General features: G+C 41.5%; 1 protein-coding gene across 11 annotated transcripts in view; it reads left to right on the plus strand.

Annotated features, from left to right (window-relative positions):
- The window catches only part of anks1b (ankyrin repeat and sterile alpha motif domain containing 1B), a 965,528-nt gene that overhangs the window by 111,032 nt on the left and 835,494 nt on the right, over window positions 1-19,002 (plus strand). For 8 of the 11 annotated variants that reach the window (XM_070897439.1, XM_070897440.1, XM_070897444.1 and 5 more), the window contains exon 2: window positions 17,052-17,087. The exons of the other annotated variants lie outside the window; for them this stretch is intronic. In XM_070897439.1, coding sequence (XP_070753540.1) covers window positions 17,052-17,087 — 36 coding nt within the window. The remainder of the gene's footprint in view (window positions 1-17,051; window positions 17,088-19,002) is intronic. 11 annotated transcript variants of the gene reach the window in all.

Consider the following 19,002-nt stretch of genomic DNA (forward strand, 5'->3'; position numbering starts at 1 on the left):
TTAAAGATAGGGAGCCAATGGCAAAGACTTCAACACTGCACTCTGGAACTCTGTCCCTAAATCCCTTCAGCTTGCTACCCATTTATTCATCCTCAAAGGCCTCTTCATAATCTATATCTCCCATTAATCATTCAATCACCTCCTGTAACTTTTTTTCCACTTCTGGCTTGATGTGTTCTCACCTCCTGCAAACTGCTTTGGGTCATTTGTTACCTAATTTTGTTATACAAGTACAACGTCTGAAATTTGGAATCCTCGGGACAAATCCGTGCCTGTTTTTGGGTTTGCCGGATTTCAGACAAGAAAATCAATAGTCTGAAATCCGGAATCCTCGGAGAGGAATCTCTGCCGGATTTCGAGTTTTGCCAGATTTCAGAGCTCGCCGCTCACTGACTCACGCCGCTCCTCACCACCCGCCGATCCTCCGTTCCTCACCGCCTGCCGATTCACGCCGCTCCTCACCTCCTGCCGCCCGCAGCCTCCCCGTGCTGTGCTTTTTACCGGTTTCCTCGTCCCTCGCTGCCTGATGTCGCCATCATGGCCGCCTCAAAAATGTCTGGTTCTCTGACAATAATCCCAGATTCCGGACGACTCCATCTGCGATGCGCAAAATGTCCGGTTTTCAGACTATTCCGGTTTTCAGAATTCCGGATTTGGGACGTTGCACCTGTATAAATTAATGTTAATCATTCAAATTGAGGGTAAAACAGGGAGAAGAAGTGCTGTGTCCATGGCCTCGTGCTATGATCATATAAGATGGGAGTATAATATAATATGGTTATATTATACTTACTAATATAACCAGTAGACTCCGAGCAATCTGTAACTAACCGACTAATTATTGAATCCAATGTCCGTATCTACATGGTTGCTGCTGAGCCGCGTGATGTACATGAACTCTGGGGATCTGATTGAAAGAGGACTATGATATTTTGTACAAGTGTAATTCCATAGCACTAAATTTAGATAAGCTCCAGCATTTGTTCTAAAGTGTAATTTTGTTCTTTAACTAGTAATTAAACTGTAGAAGAATGATAAACAAAACGAAGTAGTCAATTTAATGTTCGTTAAAGCTCCAACGAATATTTTTCATATTGCCTCAAGCTTTTTCCTCAATTCTACCATATTGATTACATTTGCATCATAGTAGCATTTATTCAAAGAAGGTGGATATTGAACTGATAAGACAACAGACTTGAAACCAATTTCAGCTGCAGATATGTATCCTTCAAATATTGTGGTAATATAACCTAGCTTAATCGGATATGGGGCATGAAAATATTGTTGCTAATGGGTAGTGCTGTATGCGGTCGTCATATTCCTGAGTCAGAGAAATCTCCCATCATTGGTGTACTTGTGTGTCTCCAAATCTGCACCTGAAACCTTCAATAATTATGCAAGTTACAGACCTTTATTGCAAGATGGGTGGTGAATAAAAGCAGAGAAGTCCTGCTACAACTGTACAGGGTATTGGTGAGGCCATACCGAGAATACTGCATACAGTTTCGGTCTCCGTATTTAAGGAAGGATATACTTGCATTGGAGGCAGTTCAGAGAAGGTTCATTGGGTTGATTCCGGAGATGAGGGGGTTGACTTATGAAGACAGGTTGAGTAGGTTGGGCCTCTACTCATTAGAGTTCAGAAGGATGAGAGGTGATCTTATCAAAACATATAAGATGATGAGGGATCTCAACAAGGTAGATGCAGAGAGGATATTTCTACTCTTAGGGGAAACTAGAACTGGGGGGTATAGTCTCAGAATAAGGGGCTGCCCATTTAAAACTGAAATGAGGAATTTCTTCTTTCAGAGGGTTGTAAATCTGTGGAATTCTCTGCCCCAGAGTGCTGTGGAGGCTGGATCATTGGATATATTTAAGGCGGAGCTCGACAGATTTTTGAGTGATAAGGGAATAAAGGGTTATGGAGAGCGGCAGGGAAATGGAGCTGAGCCCATGATCAGATCAGTCATGATCTTATTAAATGGCAGAGCAGGCTTGAGGGGCCAAATGGCCTACTCCTGCTCCCATTTCTTATGCTCTTATGTAGACCCCCGAAAGATTGAGTGCTATTTACATTACCACTTCCGTAAGATTTGCATCAGTTCTTGGCAATTTGCAACTGACTTACACCAGCACACTAACATTGGCTTCAATGCACTCTTGTTAAACAAATACTTGTCATGCTATAGCTGCTGTTGCCAATTGTGAGGCTTGATAGTCAGTGCCAACAAGCTGTTTGGCTCCTGGAGACAACATAACTAACGTTAATCTTTTCTCACCCAATGTTCATGCATGTGCACTTCTGAATTGCTGGAAAGTGATCAGGAATCAGAATCCTGCTGGACTCTCCCCACCTTTCTTAACCCAGAGGGGTTCAGGCTAATTGAAACACAGAGATCAACTAACTCAGTACAGACTTGGAATTGAACCTGGGGCCTCCCTGGGCTGTAATAAAGGATGAGATCAGTGCAGTAGCGAGAAATTATATTGGCTCAGAAGATCAAAATGTATAATCAGCTTGGGTGGTGATAAGAAATAATAAGGAAAAAAGTCACTGGTGGGATTAGTCTATAGACCCCCTAAAACAGAGAGTCGGGATAAATGGGTCATTTTCAAGTTGGCAATCAGTAATTAGTGGGGTGCCACAGGGATCTCGGTTATTTACAATCTATATTAATGACTTGGATGAAGGGACTGCGTAGCCAAATTTGCTGATGATACAAAGATTGGTGGGAAAGCAAGTTGTGAGGAGGACACACAGAATCTGCAAAGGGATATAGGTATGTTGAGTTATTGGGCAAAAATTTGGCAGATGGAGTGTAATGTGGTAAAATGTGAGGTTATCCATTTTGGTAGGAAAAATTAAAAAGTAGATTATGATTTAAATGGAGAGAGATTACAAAATGCTGCGATATAGAGGGATCTTGGGGATCTTTGTACATGAAACACAAAAGGTTAGTATGCAGGTACAGCAAGTAATTAAGAAGGCAAATGGAATGTTGACCTTTATTGCAAGGGGGTAGAGTATAAAAGTAGGGATGTCTTGCTACAACTGTATAGGGCCATCATCATCATAGGCGGTCCCTCGTATCGAGGATGACTTGCTTCCACGCCAAAAAGGGATGCGTTCACATGTTTGAATGAAAGACCTAATATTTCAGGTCCCGAACTACATCCTGAATGGTGGAAGATGCCTGTGCGTGGATTTTTTTAACGTGTGGTGGCCGTTGCACACCAGCCACCGCACGGGTTTGACAGAGCAAGGTCTTGATCCAGTGGCAAGGATTAACCAAGACGACTGGAGACCAGCTCTGCTGCACGGACCTAGTGCGCGCACATATTGCAGTGTGGGCTGCCCCTGGGCCCTCACTTCTGGGCCCCGAATTCATGCCTCTCCTGGGCCCCGATCGCTCCACGATCACTTCAAAGGTGCATACCATTTCGGGGTACAGCGCGTGCTGGAAAATGACGGCTGTGAAGAGGGCGACTGGATCGGACGTCATCAAAACCAAGTTCGCTGATTGAGCATGAGCAGATACAGCAGGCGCATATCATGTTAAGGGTCATTATACTTTTCCCTTCATAAAAAATTATCTCTACATTTGACTTAATTGTGCTATTAGCCTCTCGAACAGATGCCCAGAATTGTGCAAGGTTCTCATCTTCGATGCACCTTTGAATTGGCACTTGCAAAGAAGTGCCTGTTTTTAGTATTTCCTCTGGATAGTCTGGGTAAGAGCTGGAACGTGGAACTTACTACCACATGGAGGAATTGAGGCGAACAGCATAGATGCATTTCAGGGGAAGCTAGATATGTACATGAGGAAGGAAGGTATGGAAGGATATGCTGACAGGGTGAGGTGGGAGGAGGCTTGGGTGCAGCATAAACATTGGCATAGAGCAGTTGGGCCGAATGGCCAGTTAGTGTGCTGTAAATTCTATGAAACTTGCCACAGAAGCCAACATCTGTAATAATTAATCAGAAGTCCAGTTCTTTTCAAGATTTGAGCCTTGACCAATCAAAGTAAATAAACTAGTATTTCTTGATTTATTTACCAGTTAGGGGGGAGCAACATAGATAATTGGAAGTGCATTTTCAAATTAACAAGAGTGCGTGCAAAAGTGGTTCGTGTTGGAACAGGTATTCAAGCTCTTTTCTGAATATGAATTATTTACAATTGTGCTAAAGTAACCACTGCTTGCAGTTTGTAAAATAAAAGCTTAACTCGAGTTTCTGCAGAGAAATGGCTAAGTACAGAGATCAAAAATGAAAACAGAAAATGCAGTAAGTACACGATGGATCAGGCAGCATTTGAAATCAAAATGAAGCGAATGAATTAGGTGGAATCTTTTTATCTCTCAGTTCTGATGAAGGCTCCACTCAATGCGTCTGTAATAATAAAAGATAAAATGCTAGATTTTGAGCATTCATAGATATTCTTTTTGAGTCAAGTGTTGATGCATTTTTACAGATCTGGTGCTGGCATTTATTCAACTTGTATCCTGGTGCCACATTCAATTTTTAATGCAAACGGTGTTATGAGACTTGTGCTGCTCAACATTACAGGTGAAGGGGTGCTTAATGGGCCATTCTTTTTTTCTCTCCCTTTTTCTCAGTTTCTACCTCCTTTTTTAATGCTCTGGGATGGCAGCAGGTCACCAATGACCTGAGCATCAGGAAACGCTTCGAAAGTACTGATTTTAAAAAAAAAATGAAAGAAGCATGTAAAACTCTAGCGATGCCACTTAACTTTACTAACCTAAATAAAATTGTGTTATCTGTGCTCATCAATTTTAAAATAAAATGCTATACCTGCCTCTGGTGTTTTTAGCAATAACCTGTTCTTGCCTTGGTTGGTATTGCCTCACACAAAAATTGCATCGGAATTTTAATTCTTTTCTTTGCTAATTTAACTTGCACTTTGGCCCGTGCTTTTACATAAGAACATAAGAAATAGGAACAGGAGTAGGCCATATGGCCCCTCGAGCCTGCTCCGTCATTCAATAAGATCATGGCTGATCTGATCATGGACTTGGCTCCTCTTCCCCGCTCGCTCCCCTTATCTCCTTATCCGTTTAAGAAACTGTCTATTTCTGTCTTAAATTTATTCAATGTCCCAATGTCTCTGAAGCAGTGAATTCCACAGATTTACAACCCTCAGAAGAAATTTCTCTTCATCTCTGTTTTAAATGGGCGGCCCCTTATTCTAAGATTATGCCCCCTAGTTCTAGTCTCCCCCATCAGTGGAAATATCCTCTCTGCATCCATCTTGTCAAGCCCCCTCATAATCTTATACGTTTCGATAAGATCACCTCTCATTCTTCTGAATTCCAATCCCCTCATCCCCGGAATCAACTTAGTGAACCTTCTCTGAACTATCGCCAAAGCAAGTATATCCTTTCGTAAATATGGAAACCAAAACTGCACGCAGTATTCCAGATATGGCCTCACCAATATCTTATATAGCTTGTAGCAAGACTTCCCTGCTTTTATACTCCATCCCCTTTGCAATAAAGGCCAAGATACCATTGGCCTTCCTGATCACTTGCTGTACCTGCATACTATCCTTTTGTTTCATGCACAAGTACCCCCAGGCCCCGCTGTACTGCGGCACTTTGCAGTCTTTCTCCATTTAAATAATAACTTGCTCTTTGATTTTTTTTTCTGTCAAAGTGCATGACCTCACACTTTTCGGTCAGCGATGAAGCAGTGGCACTCGTCGTTGGCCCTGAAAAAAGCTGCCCACAGAGATCTCGTGATCTCTGGCGAGAAGTTTGCCTTTCTTGATGTGCAGTACATTTTAGTGCTGTGTAATGGGGATTCCCAGCAAAAAGCTGCAATGATGACAATAAGCTGTCTAAGCACCCAATCACATTGAAGAATTCTCACAAACCGCAAACCAGGAAATGAAAAGCTGCTTTTAATCCCCACTTTTAAAAAAATATTAGAGAGCTAAATAAAGATTGGGACTTTCACATGGAGATGAGATAGAAGCTGAAATATCAAAAACAAACTTAAAAATGTTTGTTTTTAAGAATTTTTTTACATTGTAATTTTTATCATGGAGAAATTTGACACTCCACAAATATAAAAATTAGTTTTTCAGGGCCATAATGTTTGTTCATCAGTCAATATGCTGTTACGCCCTGTTGGAATAGGGTTTTAACTTTTAATGTGGTATTTAACTGCGATATTACCGTGGAAAAGCCCAAGTTTTCCTCAATTTCACTGATTGACGGCTATTGGGTGGGGGGTGGGGGCCCCACAGTGCAGCCAGTGTCGGAGCAGGGAAAGATTGAGCGCAACTTCAGGATTTCAGTGTTTAGATGCGCATATGCTAAATCCTGAAATTGTGGTCAATTTCCGAGGGATAATGACGGCAAACGCTGACAGTTCACTGTCATTACCCACCACAAAATCCAGGCCTATGTGTTAATTGGAATTGTGCTCGTGCCAGTGGTAAATGCAATTAGCTATCGAATGCAGATATTGTAAGGATTTAATTTTTTGACTGCTGACTACTGTCTGGTGTTCTTTAGTGCCTGTGTCATTTGGCCTCTAATACAGTGACTGCACTCCAAAAGTAATTGATTGGCTGTGAAGTAATTGATCGGCTGTGAAGCACTTTCAAACCCCCTGAGGATATGAAAGGCACTATAACAATGCAAGTTCTTATGATTTTGCTGTTAATCCAAAATAACTATCAGATCATACTTTCGAGGCTTTTGGTTTGTTGAAGTCTGGGAATGCTGTTGAGTCTTGACCAGATAATTGAACTCTCTGGGTTTACTGGGAATTGCATCATCCATGTGCAACACTGCATCGTGAAGGTCGAAGAAGCGTCGTCACTTATCAAATTGCAAGATACAGGGTATGTGTTTTTTTTAAAGAAAGGAATTTTGACCTTTTTATGAAGTTATTCTATCCTTTTTGTATTTGTTTATTTGCTGTATCTTTCTGGTTCTGTTTATTATTCAACCTTTAAATAAATCACTCTTGGTTTCAGTGGTATCTGAGCAGTGATGTGATGGTGTGCAATTTTATTACTTTTCATGTGATCTCTGGTGCACTGCATACTGTAATTGTGTAGTAATTGTTAATCCTATGAATTCCATCTCTTACACCTCGTTTATAAGGGTGCAGCTTTCATTTGCTTAGAGAAACTGTCGTCTTAGCTGTGAATGCTGTATTGGAAGAAAGCCTGACCAGTCAGAGCATGTTATTCCAGGCATCCTTATCTGCATAGACTGGCTCTGATAGTGGCCAATGTTGGCCTGTTTACCTGAACTCTCTAGCTGGATTTACTCAGCCATTGGTTATCTCTCTTCCATCCTGCAAATATTGACTGGACTTCAGCCTATGACCTTACCTGGTGATCACGAGAGCGATGTCCTGAAAGGGATTCCTGTATGTCAACTATGCCACAGCTAATAATAATCAAGGCATCTAAAGTAGGATTGGAGTGCTCTCTTACTTGGAGACAGCGTAGAGACCAAATTAATCTCAACCCGGTCCTGGCATACTGACCGCTTGCAGGTCAGTGTAGTAACACTAACCCTGTAATATTTACGATTTCATATTCATAGAAATGGTCCATTACATCAACAGCCAGAGACTCATGTGATCCCTATGACTGGGTTGGCCTGTTCATTTCACTGGTGACTAAGCAAAGGAGTGATGCTCTAAAATAAGCACTTGATAGGAGTAGATAGCTAGACAGCTGATGCCCTCAGTTGTCTCACTACCCAACTCCATAAGTACAACACTTATCAGGCGGTAATCCATTTTATACCCCAGTTCGAGAACCCCTGGAGATTAATTTATTCACGTCGCTGGAAAGCAATCAACACCCAATGTTGTTCCCGGATATCGGCCAACAGTTTCACCTTCTGGAAAGCTTCCCAATGTTTTCCTTCCGTTTCCCCTGACTCTACTGGCAATTCAAAAGCTTTGTGCAGGCAGAGTGCAAGTCATCTTGACAGCCCTGTATGGGCTGCACAAGCCTTGATTTCTTTTTGTTCAGGGAGCAGATACTGTTCTATTGCCTTTCTGTAGAGAGCTCTCAACTGACACTTGCGGCTCGATTTTTTTTTTTTCCTACCACGTCGGCAGAGGGGCGGGCGATGTCCGCTGTGGACTGTGACCCCGCTCCTGACTCCATGTCCGTTCCCCCCACGACTTTTTCCCTGATTGGGCTTGTTAAGCCCGCCCTGCAAGGTTCCCGGCCAATTAAAAGGAAGCGGGTCTGATGACTTCATTTGATGAAGTGTCATCAGCCTGTTTCCTTAAAGGGACCATGTCCACATTCATTTTAACAGTTGTTCTGTCAGTGTTCTGCAGCATTGAGGTGCTACAAACACTGACAATGACTGCACAAAGGTGCACAGCTGAACCCAGACTCTCCCAAGACTTCCTCCATATGCTTATGGAGGGAGTCACAGCACACAGGGAAGTCCTCTTCCCTTCCCATGGGCGGAAGGGACCTCCCCAAGAGACCAATGCAGCCTGGTTGCACATTGTACAGGAGAGCACAAGCAGGGATGTCATCTGGAGGACCAGGCTGCAGTGGCGTAAACCTTTCAATGATCTCAGATCACGAAACGTTACTGCAAAGCCACACTCGACCTCATCTTGTTGTGCTACTCAACACATCCCCATCATTCTGCCTTCCCTACCCGATTCCTGCACATCCTTACACCAACTTATCTTACAGCTCCACCCATCCCTCTCTCTCTCTCTCCACATTATCACATCCTCATAACACTAGCCACCCCTCACACTTGCCCTCATCCTTGTTCAATCATACCAACTAACAATGCACAAGGGTAGGCACTTGGATCTTTTAGCAGATGTTCATGTAAAGTTTATGTTGATGTGTTGTCAAACATTGAAATCTTATATTTTCAACACTTTGCCTTCTTGGACAGATCTGTGTGCACCTTTTGGATGTGGCTTAGTGAGTTGCAGTGACTGGTGAGACATAACTGTACCGCCCCCCCCCCCCCCCCCCAGCCATTGGTTGAGTGTGAAAGGAATGGCTTGGGCATTGTAGGGATGCTTTATGGTGCTGGTGTAGGATGGTGCCAACCTGGTGCATCATGTGGCATACTTTATGTACAGTGTCAAGTGAAGTGAATGTGGCCATTGTGAGGCCATCCCTGGCGACCTGGGCAGCAATGTGGTCAGGTGTTGATGCCGTGTCCTGTGCAGCTACAGGTGTTTGCGGAGAAGGTTGGTGCTGTTGGTGTTGGGGCTGATCATATTGGGATTCTGAGGACCAAGGTGAGATTTTTTTCAAGGGCACCGATGCTGGTGGAATAGATGGCAGCTGAAGTTGAGATGACAGAAGCGATCTGTCAGTGGTTGGAGAGGTTGCTCCAAGGAAGTGACACTGGATAGAGAGTTCACCCCAAACACTTCAAAACTCCATAAAGTTGAAAAGTGTATTCCAAATCCTGAAGGCTCCAGCTACGAAGTTTGGAAATTGAACAGCTGTGAAACGGTAGCTTTTATACCACTTTTGCAGCTGTCAATTATTCACAGCAATGGAGAGTTAGGTGAACCCGACACACTTAGCTGACGTGATTTTCAAGCGCCGGGAAGCTCGTAAAAAATGCTGACATGGAGGCGGGCTGAAATTGGACTTCCGCCCCGCTGTCAATCACAGCCATTTTGTCCGCTGACCAGCCTCCAAACTCGCACTCACGGCGCCGTAAAATCCGACCTTAATCTGAATGCAGAAACATTCCACCCAATAGTCTGGATATTGTAAGTTATCAGTTCCTACAATAGGGGCTTCCAACACCACCTTCGTCAATTAGTGCAGAGTACCCAACATCTAGACATGTAGTACAGAAGGGAATCATTTTACTACTTAGTGTTTTTTAAAGATTGTATTAACCCCTCTACTTTCAATGTTACTCATTTGTTTTTAGTTGGTTTGCAATCTAGTTTTATTCAAGTACGTGTTGCAGCCATTTTAGTTTTTCATGTTGCTTTATTAGAGAATCGCCATTGGTGAGGGGCAGGGCCATCTGAAAATTATGACCAGACAGGCCACCTTCATTGATCTCAAATTGAGATTGTAAACTGGTATTACGGAAACTAATGTTTTCTTCTGTTTGTCCATATGTAAATTTGTAATTTCAAGTTTCTTTAATGGCGAAACTGCTTTATTTGACCGCCTTACATTTAGGCCTATAAACTCAGTGAGCTGCAGCCTCTCACTGGATAAATACAACTTTTTGGCATTGCGTGGTCGTGAGATTCATCTAGAATTCTTGCAAGGGATTACTGTCCCATTGATTTGTCCACTGCCCAGTCAAAATTGGAACATCCATTTTGTTTCATAGATGCTTGCTGAACCCAAGAGTTTGTTAAACATAGAATTCAGATTTGTAGGTTGTGACACTGTGCTAAAACCCACACAGAGGATAGCCAAGTGGATGGTTGAGTATGAATCAACTGAGATGGATAGATTTTTGTTGGGTAAGGGTACTAACGGATATGGAGCAAAGCTGGGTAAATGAAGTTGAGGTGCAGATCATCCATGATCTAATTGAATGGCAGGACAGGTTCGCGGGCCTGTCTGGCCAACTCTTGTTCCGCTGTTCCTGTTTTACATTGATAGCATTATACAGGCAGGGAGCCCAGAGGTTAAAAGGCAGAAACATATACTCTCATATTTCCCCAAATCATTTGATTATATAGAATATGCCATTCTTTGTTCACTACATTTGCCTCAATTGATGCAGTATGGTTAATGGGGTGGATTTATGCCTGAGAAACATTTAGATCCCAGGTGCAGCAATGTGGAAAAAGGGATGGAGACCCATCCTCACTGTGCCACGCCAGAATTTCCTGAAATCCCAGGGTGATGTTTGTGGGCCTGTTCCTGCGGTAAGTGCAGGCCCAGCCCAGCCTGAAATGAAACAGGCGGAGGTATTCTTGGCCTATCACCTCACTTTGCTCTTTGGCAGATTATGAGAGCCTCTGTGTGTGTGTGTGTGTGTGTGTGTGTGTGTGTGTGGAGTGGGGTGGTGGTCCTCTTATGAAACATGTTGCAACTTACACCAGACCTGCATGAACTGGAGGAACTGCAGGGATCCTGGGCAGCCTGAAGATCGAGGAGGAGTCCAGGGTAATCATATCCATTTTTTTTTTCCACCTGTGTCACCCTTCTTCCCCGAAGGCAATTCTTGGACCTTGTCTGCTACTCTCCAAATCATCCAGGACAAGAAACTTGGGTGCTTGAATGTAAGAAAAAAGTAAATCGTGAAATCTGTAAATTACGTACACCTCAGGGACTTGCATCAGCTGTCTTTTTTTTGCAGGGGTCCTTATTTTCAAAGTGGTTATTATATATATTGTAAAAAATTGTCCTAACGATCTTGAACTGCCTGAGATTATAATCTGCACCTAATTAACTGCAACTTAAGTTTGGATCCAGATATAACAACAAAACTGATGTGCCAAATACAGTACTTGTACAGTAGTGGCACTCGGACGACAAACAGCCATACCATGTGGGGTCGAGTGCGCCGCATCTTCTGGGTCCGTGTGGTGTTAGCTGCGTGCGCATCATCTGACATGCGTTGTCAACAAGGTTGCTTTTGGAAGCAGGGGCAATGGCTGCAGGGGTGATTCGAGCATGGACAAAAAGCGACATCTTGCTCTTCAGAATCAGATGTTGTATGTACTACAAAAAGTTTTAAAGTGTGACATCAGGCTGTGTCCCTTGTTTTAAATTGTAAAAGGGCTTGGTGTATCGAATGCTGTCGGTAGTTCGTAGTTTGCAAGTGTCCATGGTTTCAGAATGCCCCTGGCATATTTTACAATGCAAGTTATTTGGGGGTCTCTAACTGTCCACTTATACAGTTTTTGCTGAAATCACTGTGTTGAAAAAATTAACCATAATGATGAAGGATATTTTTGACTAATTTATTAGTATTCTGTTACTGCTATATTTTGCAACAAATATTAGGGGCAGAAGTTATAATTTAGTGCATTTTTTACAGCCATGCACCGTGACCTTTAATACTGAAACCTCCTTTAAACTGTTGAAGATCATGGAAACTGAGATGTTCATTCATTTCAGTTAATGCCAATTCAATTATGACATGCCCTATGAATAAATTGATTGCAACATTGCTAAGGGATTCTACCTTGTTCATCTCACTGTGGTATAATTTAAATGAATTTTCATGGCAAACGCAAGTTTTGATGGTAGTGTTACACATATTGTAAATGAAATAGCTTTTGAAGTAACTAATAGGCTTCTTCCATCAGCAGTTTCTCTGATGGTGGAAATTGATCTTCCGAACCAAGTTGCTTAGAAATCTATACGTGCACACTCTCCCTGTAAGGGCACATCCCATTTACCCAGGACCAGAGAGCCTCAGTGTAGGTTGGCAGAGACTGGGCTTCGGGAACCCAAGTCTGAGCAGGGTTACTTCTGAAGTTTGCAGCTTCTCAGCACAGAGCACTATTCAGCACCCCACTGCATTCTGGGTTGGAACCACCCTACCCTTGGGGCATTGGCTTCAAATGTTATCTGGAGCTGAGTTAAAAGAATGTCAGCCATAGTGACAGATCGACCCCTCCAGGTTCCATTAGTGAGCCAGACTGGCTGGTCAATCATCAACAGTGCCCTGCAGGCATCCTAGTTTAGATATTGGATTACTGAGTCTCCCATAGAGGACTGACTTAGTTCTGAACTTTCATTGATGGGCATGTCATCTTGGAGCCACTTCTTCCTCACAAAGACCCACTTTAGCAATCTCCCCAACCCCTGGGATATAGGACAGTTGTTTTCTGAAATCAAAATAAGTGTACATATAAAATTTGTAACTGTTCGGCTGATGTGCCATTCAATTCTCAATAGTCAAATCATGGAGAGCACAATCTAAAATCAAACACACCTACTAAAATTTAGAATAATTTTACCCTTTTTATTTGGCCGCCTTGCTTAAGAGCAATGTTCAGGGCCATTTGTTTATACAGGGGTAGTGACTAAATAGGTCAAATTGCTACGGTATTTTATATTTTTTGAACTGGAGTTTTGCTGTTTGAATTTCACAATTCTGTCCATTTTTTCATGAAAACATTCCAACATGTGGCAAACAGCACTTATGCCTTTTTGTGCACCACAGAAGATTTAATTTGGTGCGATTGCCATAATGTGCTTCGTGCTGCTTGAATGCTTTTCCCTTGATGCAGATCACTGGCGTGTTGCTAAAAGCTGCTTTCAAATTGAATCTTGATTTAATCAGCAACAATTAGAAATATCCAGTTATTCAGCTTCAAAATGTAAAATGTACAAAGTAGGTAAGCCTTTTAATTTCAGGGTTAACCTTGATAATTACCCTTGAAGAATGAATTGCAAAATTAGAGTAAACTCTGGATGTCACCTTTTGGCATACTGCAGTCTTGAGTATGATGCGCAATCAATTTTCCTATTTGGTGCAAGTATCACTTCATTTGCTCTCTCCACTGATGAGTATCATCAATGTAGAGCCCACCGTCAATCACCAGTGACATGCACAGGCTACCAAATGAAGTTCCATGGGAGAGAGGGTGTTGATGCAGTAAATGATGCGGATCAAGGCCATCGCAGTATTCTACTTTGTGAAGACACCTTGGAGACATTTATTATCTAAAGTATTTTAAATTTTTCTTTGCAGAACAGTTTTGCTGAATAAATCCAAAGTTTCTTGATTGAGCATTCTATTTTAGAGATATGTTTGCAAACAGCTGATTTCACCAGAGTTTTATGACTTAAGTTCAGGAGTGGGGTGGGGGGTGGAATTGAAAATCAGAAAGACTACTTTAAAGGCTTTGGCCATTGTCTGCTTGAGAGTTTATTTTGCTTTTGTCTTCTGCTGTGTGATGGGTGCATTTGCTTATATTGATTGCAGCATGTTAGTTGTCTATAAATGTCGTCAATTTCAACTTTCTTCAGAAAAGAAACTGCAGTTTAACATTTCCTTGCCTTAGGTGCTAGCCATTAGCTATGTCATGCTGAGTTTGCATTCAAATTTATTATGCCATTTAAATATTTCCACTGCATGTTATAGCAACCAATTATTACTATTTAATATCTGCAATATAAGTCAAATAATCCAAATGAGAGAATTAAAAGCACTTCATTTGAATTTAAATGTTGCAAAGAAATATGGCTAGTTTTATTTTGTAAAAACCCTTGTTTTATATTCTGACAGGTCATCAAATGAGTGAGCAGAGAAGTGCAGTCGAATTATCCAATTGCTACCACTAATTACAATATGCGTTTGAATCGAGCAGTTTACCACCTTTATTTCAACATCTGTGCTTTGTGCCTGATTCCAGCTGAACTGCGTTGCCTTAGCAGTGGAAGTCCACGTTGCCAATGTATTAATAAATGTCATAAAATTCAGACTAAATAGAACTGTTTGTTTCATGCGATATGTAAATCCATTACTTTGCAACCTGGAAAAATTCTCCCACCAGGCTTTGATATTTTTGCACACTAAAGAGCAGTATTGTTTGTCTCAGAGAAAAGAGTCCAATATGGTTTGTTTCAAATTAAAATTTCTATTCCACAATAGAAAGAGGTATATAATGGGATATCGCCTGTTTTACATTGTTGGCAAAAGTTAACTTTTTACCTCCAAATGTTGGAAATCTGGAATAAAAATAGAAAATGCTGAAATTACACAACACATTAATTAGCATCTGAAAGCAGACAAGGCCTTTTCTTTTTACAGATGCTGACGAAGCTGTGTATTTTCAGCATTTTCTGTTTTCACTTTGTGTTTTATCAGTATTTGGTTTATCTCGTATTGTCCACTGCAGACTTCACCCTGGTGTAATTTTTTTTGTTCTTTTTACAGTTCTCACCTCTGAATAAAACAGTGAGGCATGCCCAGGAATGTAATGTGGAGCAGCTGTTTTAAAGGAGTTAGGGAATTCACAGATGTTGTACTTGAAATTCATGGAATAGCCTGCTCTGAAAACTCTGCAAGTGCACCATATTGGCTGCTATGGAAAGTTTCCACTGCAGCAGATGCTTTGTTGTAGTAAGGACATGCAATGCGAGTTTCAAATATTTCGTGAACTTTTCATTCAGTAATTTCTACCACAAGGTGTAATCAATAACATCACATGTCATTTTGGTCCATGTTTCTGAGCCATAAAGGAGGACGGGTATTATTACAGCCCTGTAGACCATGAGCTTGATGGCAGATTTGAGGGCCTGGTCTTCGAACACTCTCTTTTCCTCAGGCGGCCGAAGGCCACACTGAAGGTGGTGTTGAATCTCGCCATCAATGTCTGCTCTTGTTGATAAGAGGCTTCCAAGGTATGGGAAATGGTCTATGTTGTCCAGGCTGCGCCATGGACCTTGATGACTGGGGGGGGGGGGGGCAGTGCTGTGTGGCGGGGACAGGCTGGTGGAAGACCTTTGTCTTACGAATGTTTAGCGTAAAGCCCATACTTTCGTCCGCCTCAGTAAATATGTCGACTTTGTCCTGGAGTTCAGCCTCTGTGCGCAGATGCAGGCGTCGTCCGCGTACAGTAGTTCGATGACAGAGGTTGGGGTGGTCATGGACCTGGCCTGGAGACGGTGAAGGTTGAACAGGTTCCCACTGGTTCTGTAGTTTAGTTCCACTCCAGCTGGGAGTCCCTGGCCAAAGACCAAAGTGGAGGATGTGCATCCGGGAGGGCGCTGAGCACCTCGAGTCTCATCGCTGAGAGCATGCAGAAATCAACCGCAGGCAGCGGAAAGAGCGTGCGGCAAACCTGTCCCATCCTCCTTTACCCTCAATGACGATCCCTCCCATTTGTGAGGGGGACTGTGGCTCTCGTATTGGACTGTTAAGCCACCTAAGGACTCATTTTAAGATTGGAAGCAAGTCGTCCTCGATTCCGAGGGACTGCATATGATAGCATTTTCCATTTCAAGCATAGTATATTTCTTGTATCAAGGTAATGCGACCACCTTTAGGCTGAACAAGTGGGGCTTATCATTTTTTCCAGTTCTGAGTGCGTAACTAGATCCAGATTTCTGTTAATGTGTTACACAGTCTGTTCGTCGTTTTCTGCCCAAAATGGAATTCAGCTGTACATTTAGCGGATTCTAATTGGTATTTCTGCTTGTAGTAAAATGCTGTAAATATACAGTGGGGTGAACCAACCAAGTTGGTTTGGGAGTGAGGACAGGGAGAAATAGCTGATTGAGCAGCTTCCATTGGTGGAGTGGAGAACAAATACTAATCGAGTCAGATGGTGGTGCAGCCAGGAAATGTATTGTGGGTGAAAATTACTTCAATCGGGTGGATCTCACTATTGAGCAATTTGAAAAGGAGATGGATTTTGAAGTGAATTCGGTGGTGCATTAGGATCCATTGGAACCTGGCCAGGAAGGGATGATGGTGTACAGACTGTGTGGGAGCAGTGGAATTCTGGATTAGCTGTAGTTTATGAAGATTAGAAGCGGAGAGGATGTTTAGGATTGCTTTGGTGAAGCTGGACCTCACTGACAAAGGCATGGATTAGGGTTTCAGTTGCAGTAGCCGATAAGTTGGGGCATAATTGGGAAACTGTCATCCCATCAGTCTGGGGTGAATTCAACCCTAGGGAGGGGCAAATCTCCAGAGATGAAGGGGCAGTGTGCTAACCCACTGTGCCTTGCAGCATCTCCTTAATGACTTTAACTTTACACTATTGGCAGGCAGTACAAACTGAGGTTTGTTCAGTCCCAGAGATGAAGTAAGAAGAGTGCGATTTACTATATATTCTGAGGTTAACATGCTGGATACAGTGAGAGAGAATTTTTTTTTAAAAGGTAATTTTAGTTTGCTTAAATTAACTTTTCAAATATTTTTACTACAGTTTTAATTTGAACTCAGCTTTCTAACACCAAGCTAATAGCAAATATGACGTCTTGTAGGTTATTCACACACAAGGAAAGTTTCCACTCGACGAGCTCATTAAAAGTTTAAGAATTAACTTTCTTCAAAAGGACTCATTGTTTATAGCTTTAAATTTATTCATTTCATCTTCTGCCTTCCAGGAAGCGGTTTCTGCACTCCAAACTGTCACCCACAAGGTAGGAAACCTTCAAATGTGGACATTAACAAAATGCCAACCTGGCAGTAAAACTCCTGACCCGTTTTATCAGTTGCAACTTCATTTTCTCTCAAATGAATAGCATAGTTATTTACCGGTGCCTGCTCATAGTGAGATATATTTTGATATATATAACTTGGCACCTGCAGCCTTTTTTGATGTGCAGTATTGATTTACTGATCTACTTACTGTACTTTGTCATTTTGACCGTATCCCATTCAAACATGATCAGTTGTTCCATATTATGTTATGAAGTGCTTTTGAGTAAATAGTATACTTATATCAACAAATCAAAAGAAAGTTATTGCATTTGACTTTGAGACTTAGTACTGGTTAAATTAGTGCTTCGATTAAAATTGGTGCTGTTTTAGTGTTAAAGTTCATTCAACATTTGGCATTGTTTAAAATGTTACAGAATTGTTAGAGAAAGTGCTTGCATGGCATACAGAAATTATTTAGCATTGTACTGTTTAACGAAAAGGGAAAATATAATTGTGTGAGAATACTTCAATTACCACAGCTTGGCAATCTTTAATGGACTGTTGAATAAGTAGTATTTTCTGACAATTTTAAGATTCCTGAACACTAGTCTAAAAGGTAAAAGTTGGTAGACAAAATAATTTTACTTCTGTCTTTCGAGTGTGAAGCATTTGAACTCCTGAATAATTCTGTATTCAATCTAGGGTTTTTTCATGTAGGTTTGTGTTAAAATTGAAAAAACATAGTTTGAAACAAAAAGATAAAAATCTTTACTTTTTTTTCCTGTGTTGATCCAGCATATATCCGTAATAAGATATTTAGATATGATTACAAGAAAACAATCTCATCTTGTAAATCACAAGAGCAAAGCTCAAATAGTTTGTTACCAATGAACCCAGGAATTAGATTATTTTATTGCAGTCAGTCCCATTCACTTCTTTTATCCATGTCTGTCTGGGTATGCACCTGCGTGTCTGCAATACTGTTTATTAGATCACCACTCAAAAGTGACAATTGTGCAATCTTTATAAGTTTATCGGAATTTAATTTCCAGTGGATTACTGGAACATTGCGCTTTATTTTTCGAGATCATAGTAGCATCATCAAAATCCGATGATGAATCAAAACTAGCAATTTGTGGGAGCTTCTCTGGGCGATCGAAGAATTTGATACCAGAAATACATTGCAATATTTGTACCTTAACAATGATCAACGAGCAGGAAGAAAATGTAACTTTAAATGAAAATGTAATACGTACCGCTCCGTTCTAAACAACTGCATGATAATTCTTAGAGTGGGTCGCATCCAGTGACTCCAGTTTGGACTTATGCTCTTCGTTTTGGTTTATTTCCCACAATGAAATCAGAACTGGTTAATTTGTATTAACAAGCAAATGGGAATTTCATTTGGGGCTGAACTCTAAAAGTTATTGTGAGCAATTTGGAACATATTTTAAAATTCAGGGTGGATGTATATTATAGTTTGAAAGTCTGTATGTTGGCTAGTTTATCCTTAACAGTTCGAGCCCAAGCATTTGTTGTTTTACAATTAAGGCCAATTACAATGAAACCTATAAATTATGGACACCTCAGGGCATGGTCACCTTGTTGTTGCAGGTGTAATTAATTTGAAAATGGGCATTGTATTAACTGTAAATTTTGTTGCCAGCAATCTTGAAGAACCACCTGACAATTATGATCAGCACCTAATCAGCTGCAACGATGCTAAGAATCCCCTCCCACACACCAGCTTTCAGCTCTGTTCACTTAACAGTTTTGCAATCTAAATTCCCATTTCATTTCAAACTGTACTCACTTGGAGCAGAATGCAACTTCAGTAATGAACTGCATTTCTCAGTTCTACTCACCAGCATTAGAGCAGTCACAGACAGGACAAAAAAGGGGGCAGGTAATGAC

The sequence above is a fragment of the Pristiophorus japonicus genome, chromosome 13 (genome assembly GCF_044704955.1).
Source record: "Pristiophorus japonicus isolate sPriJap1 chromosome 13, sPriJap1.hap1, whole genome shotgun sequence".
In the NCBI taxonomy this organism is placed as follows: domain Eukaryota; kingdom Metazoa; phylum Chordata; class Chondrichthyes; family Pristiophoridae; genus Pristiophorus; species Pristiophorus japonicus.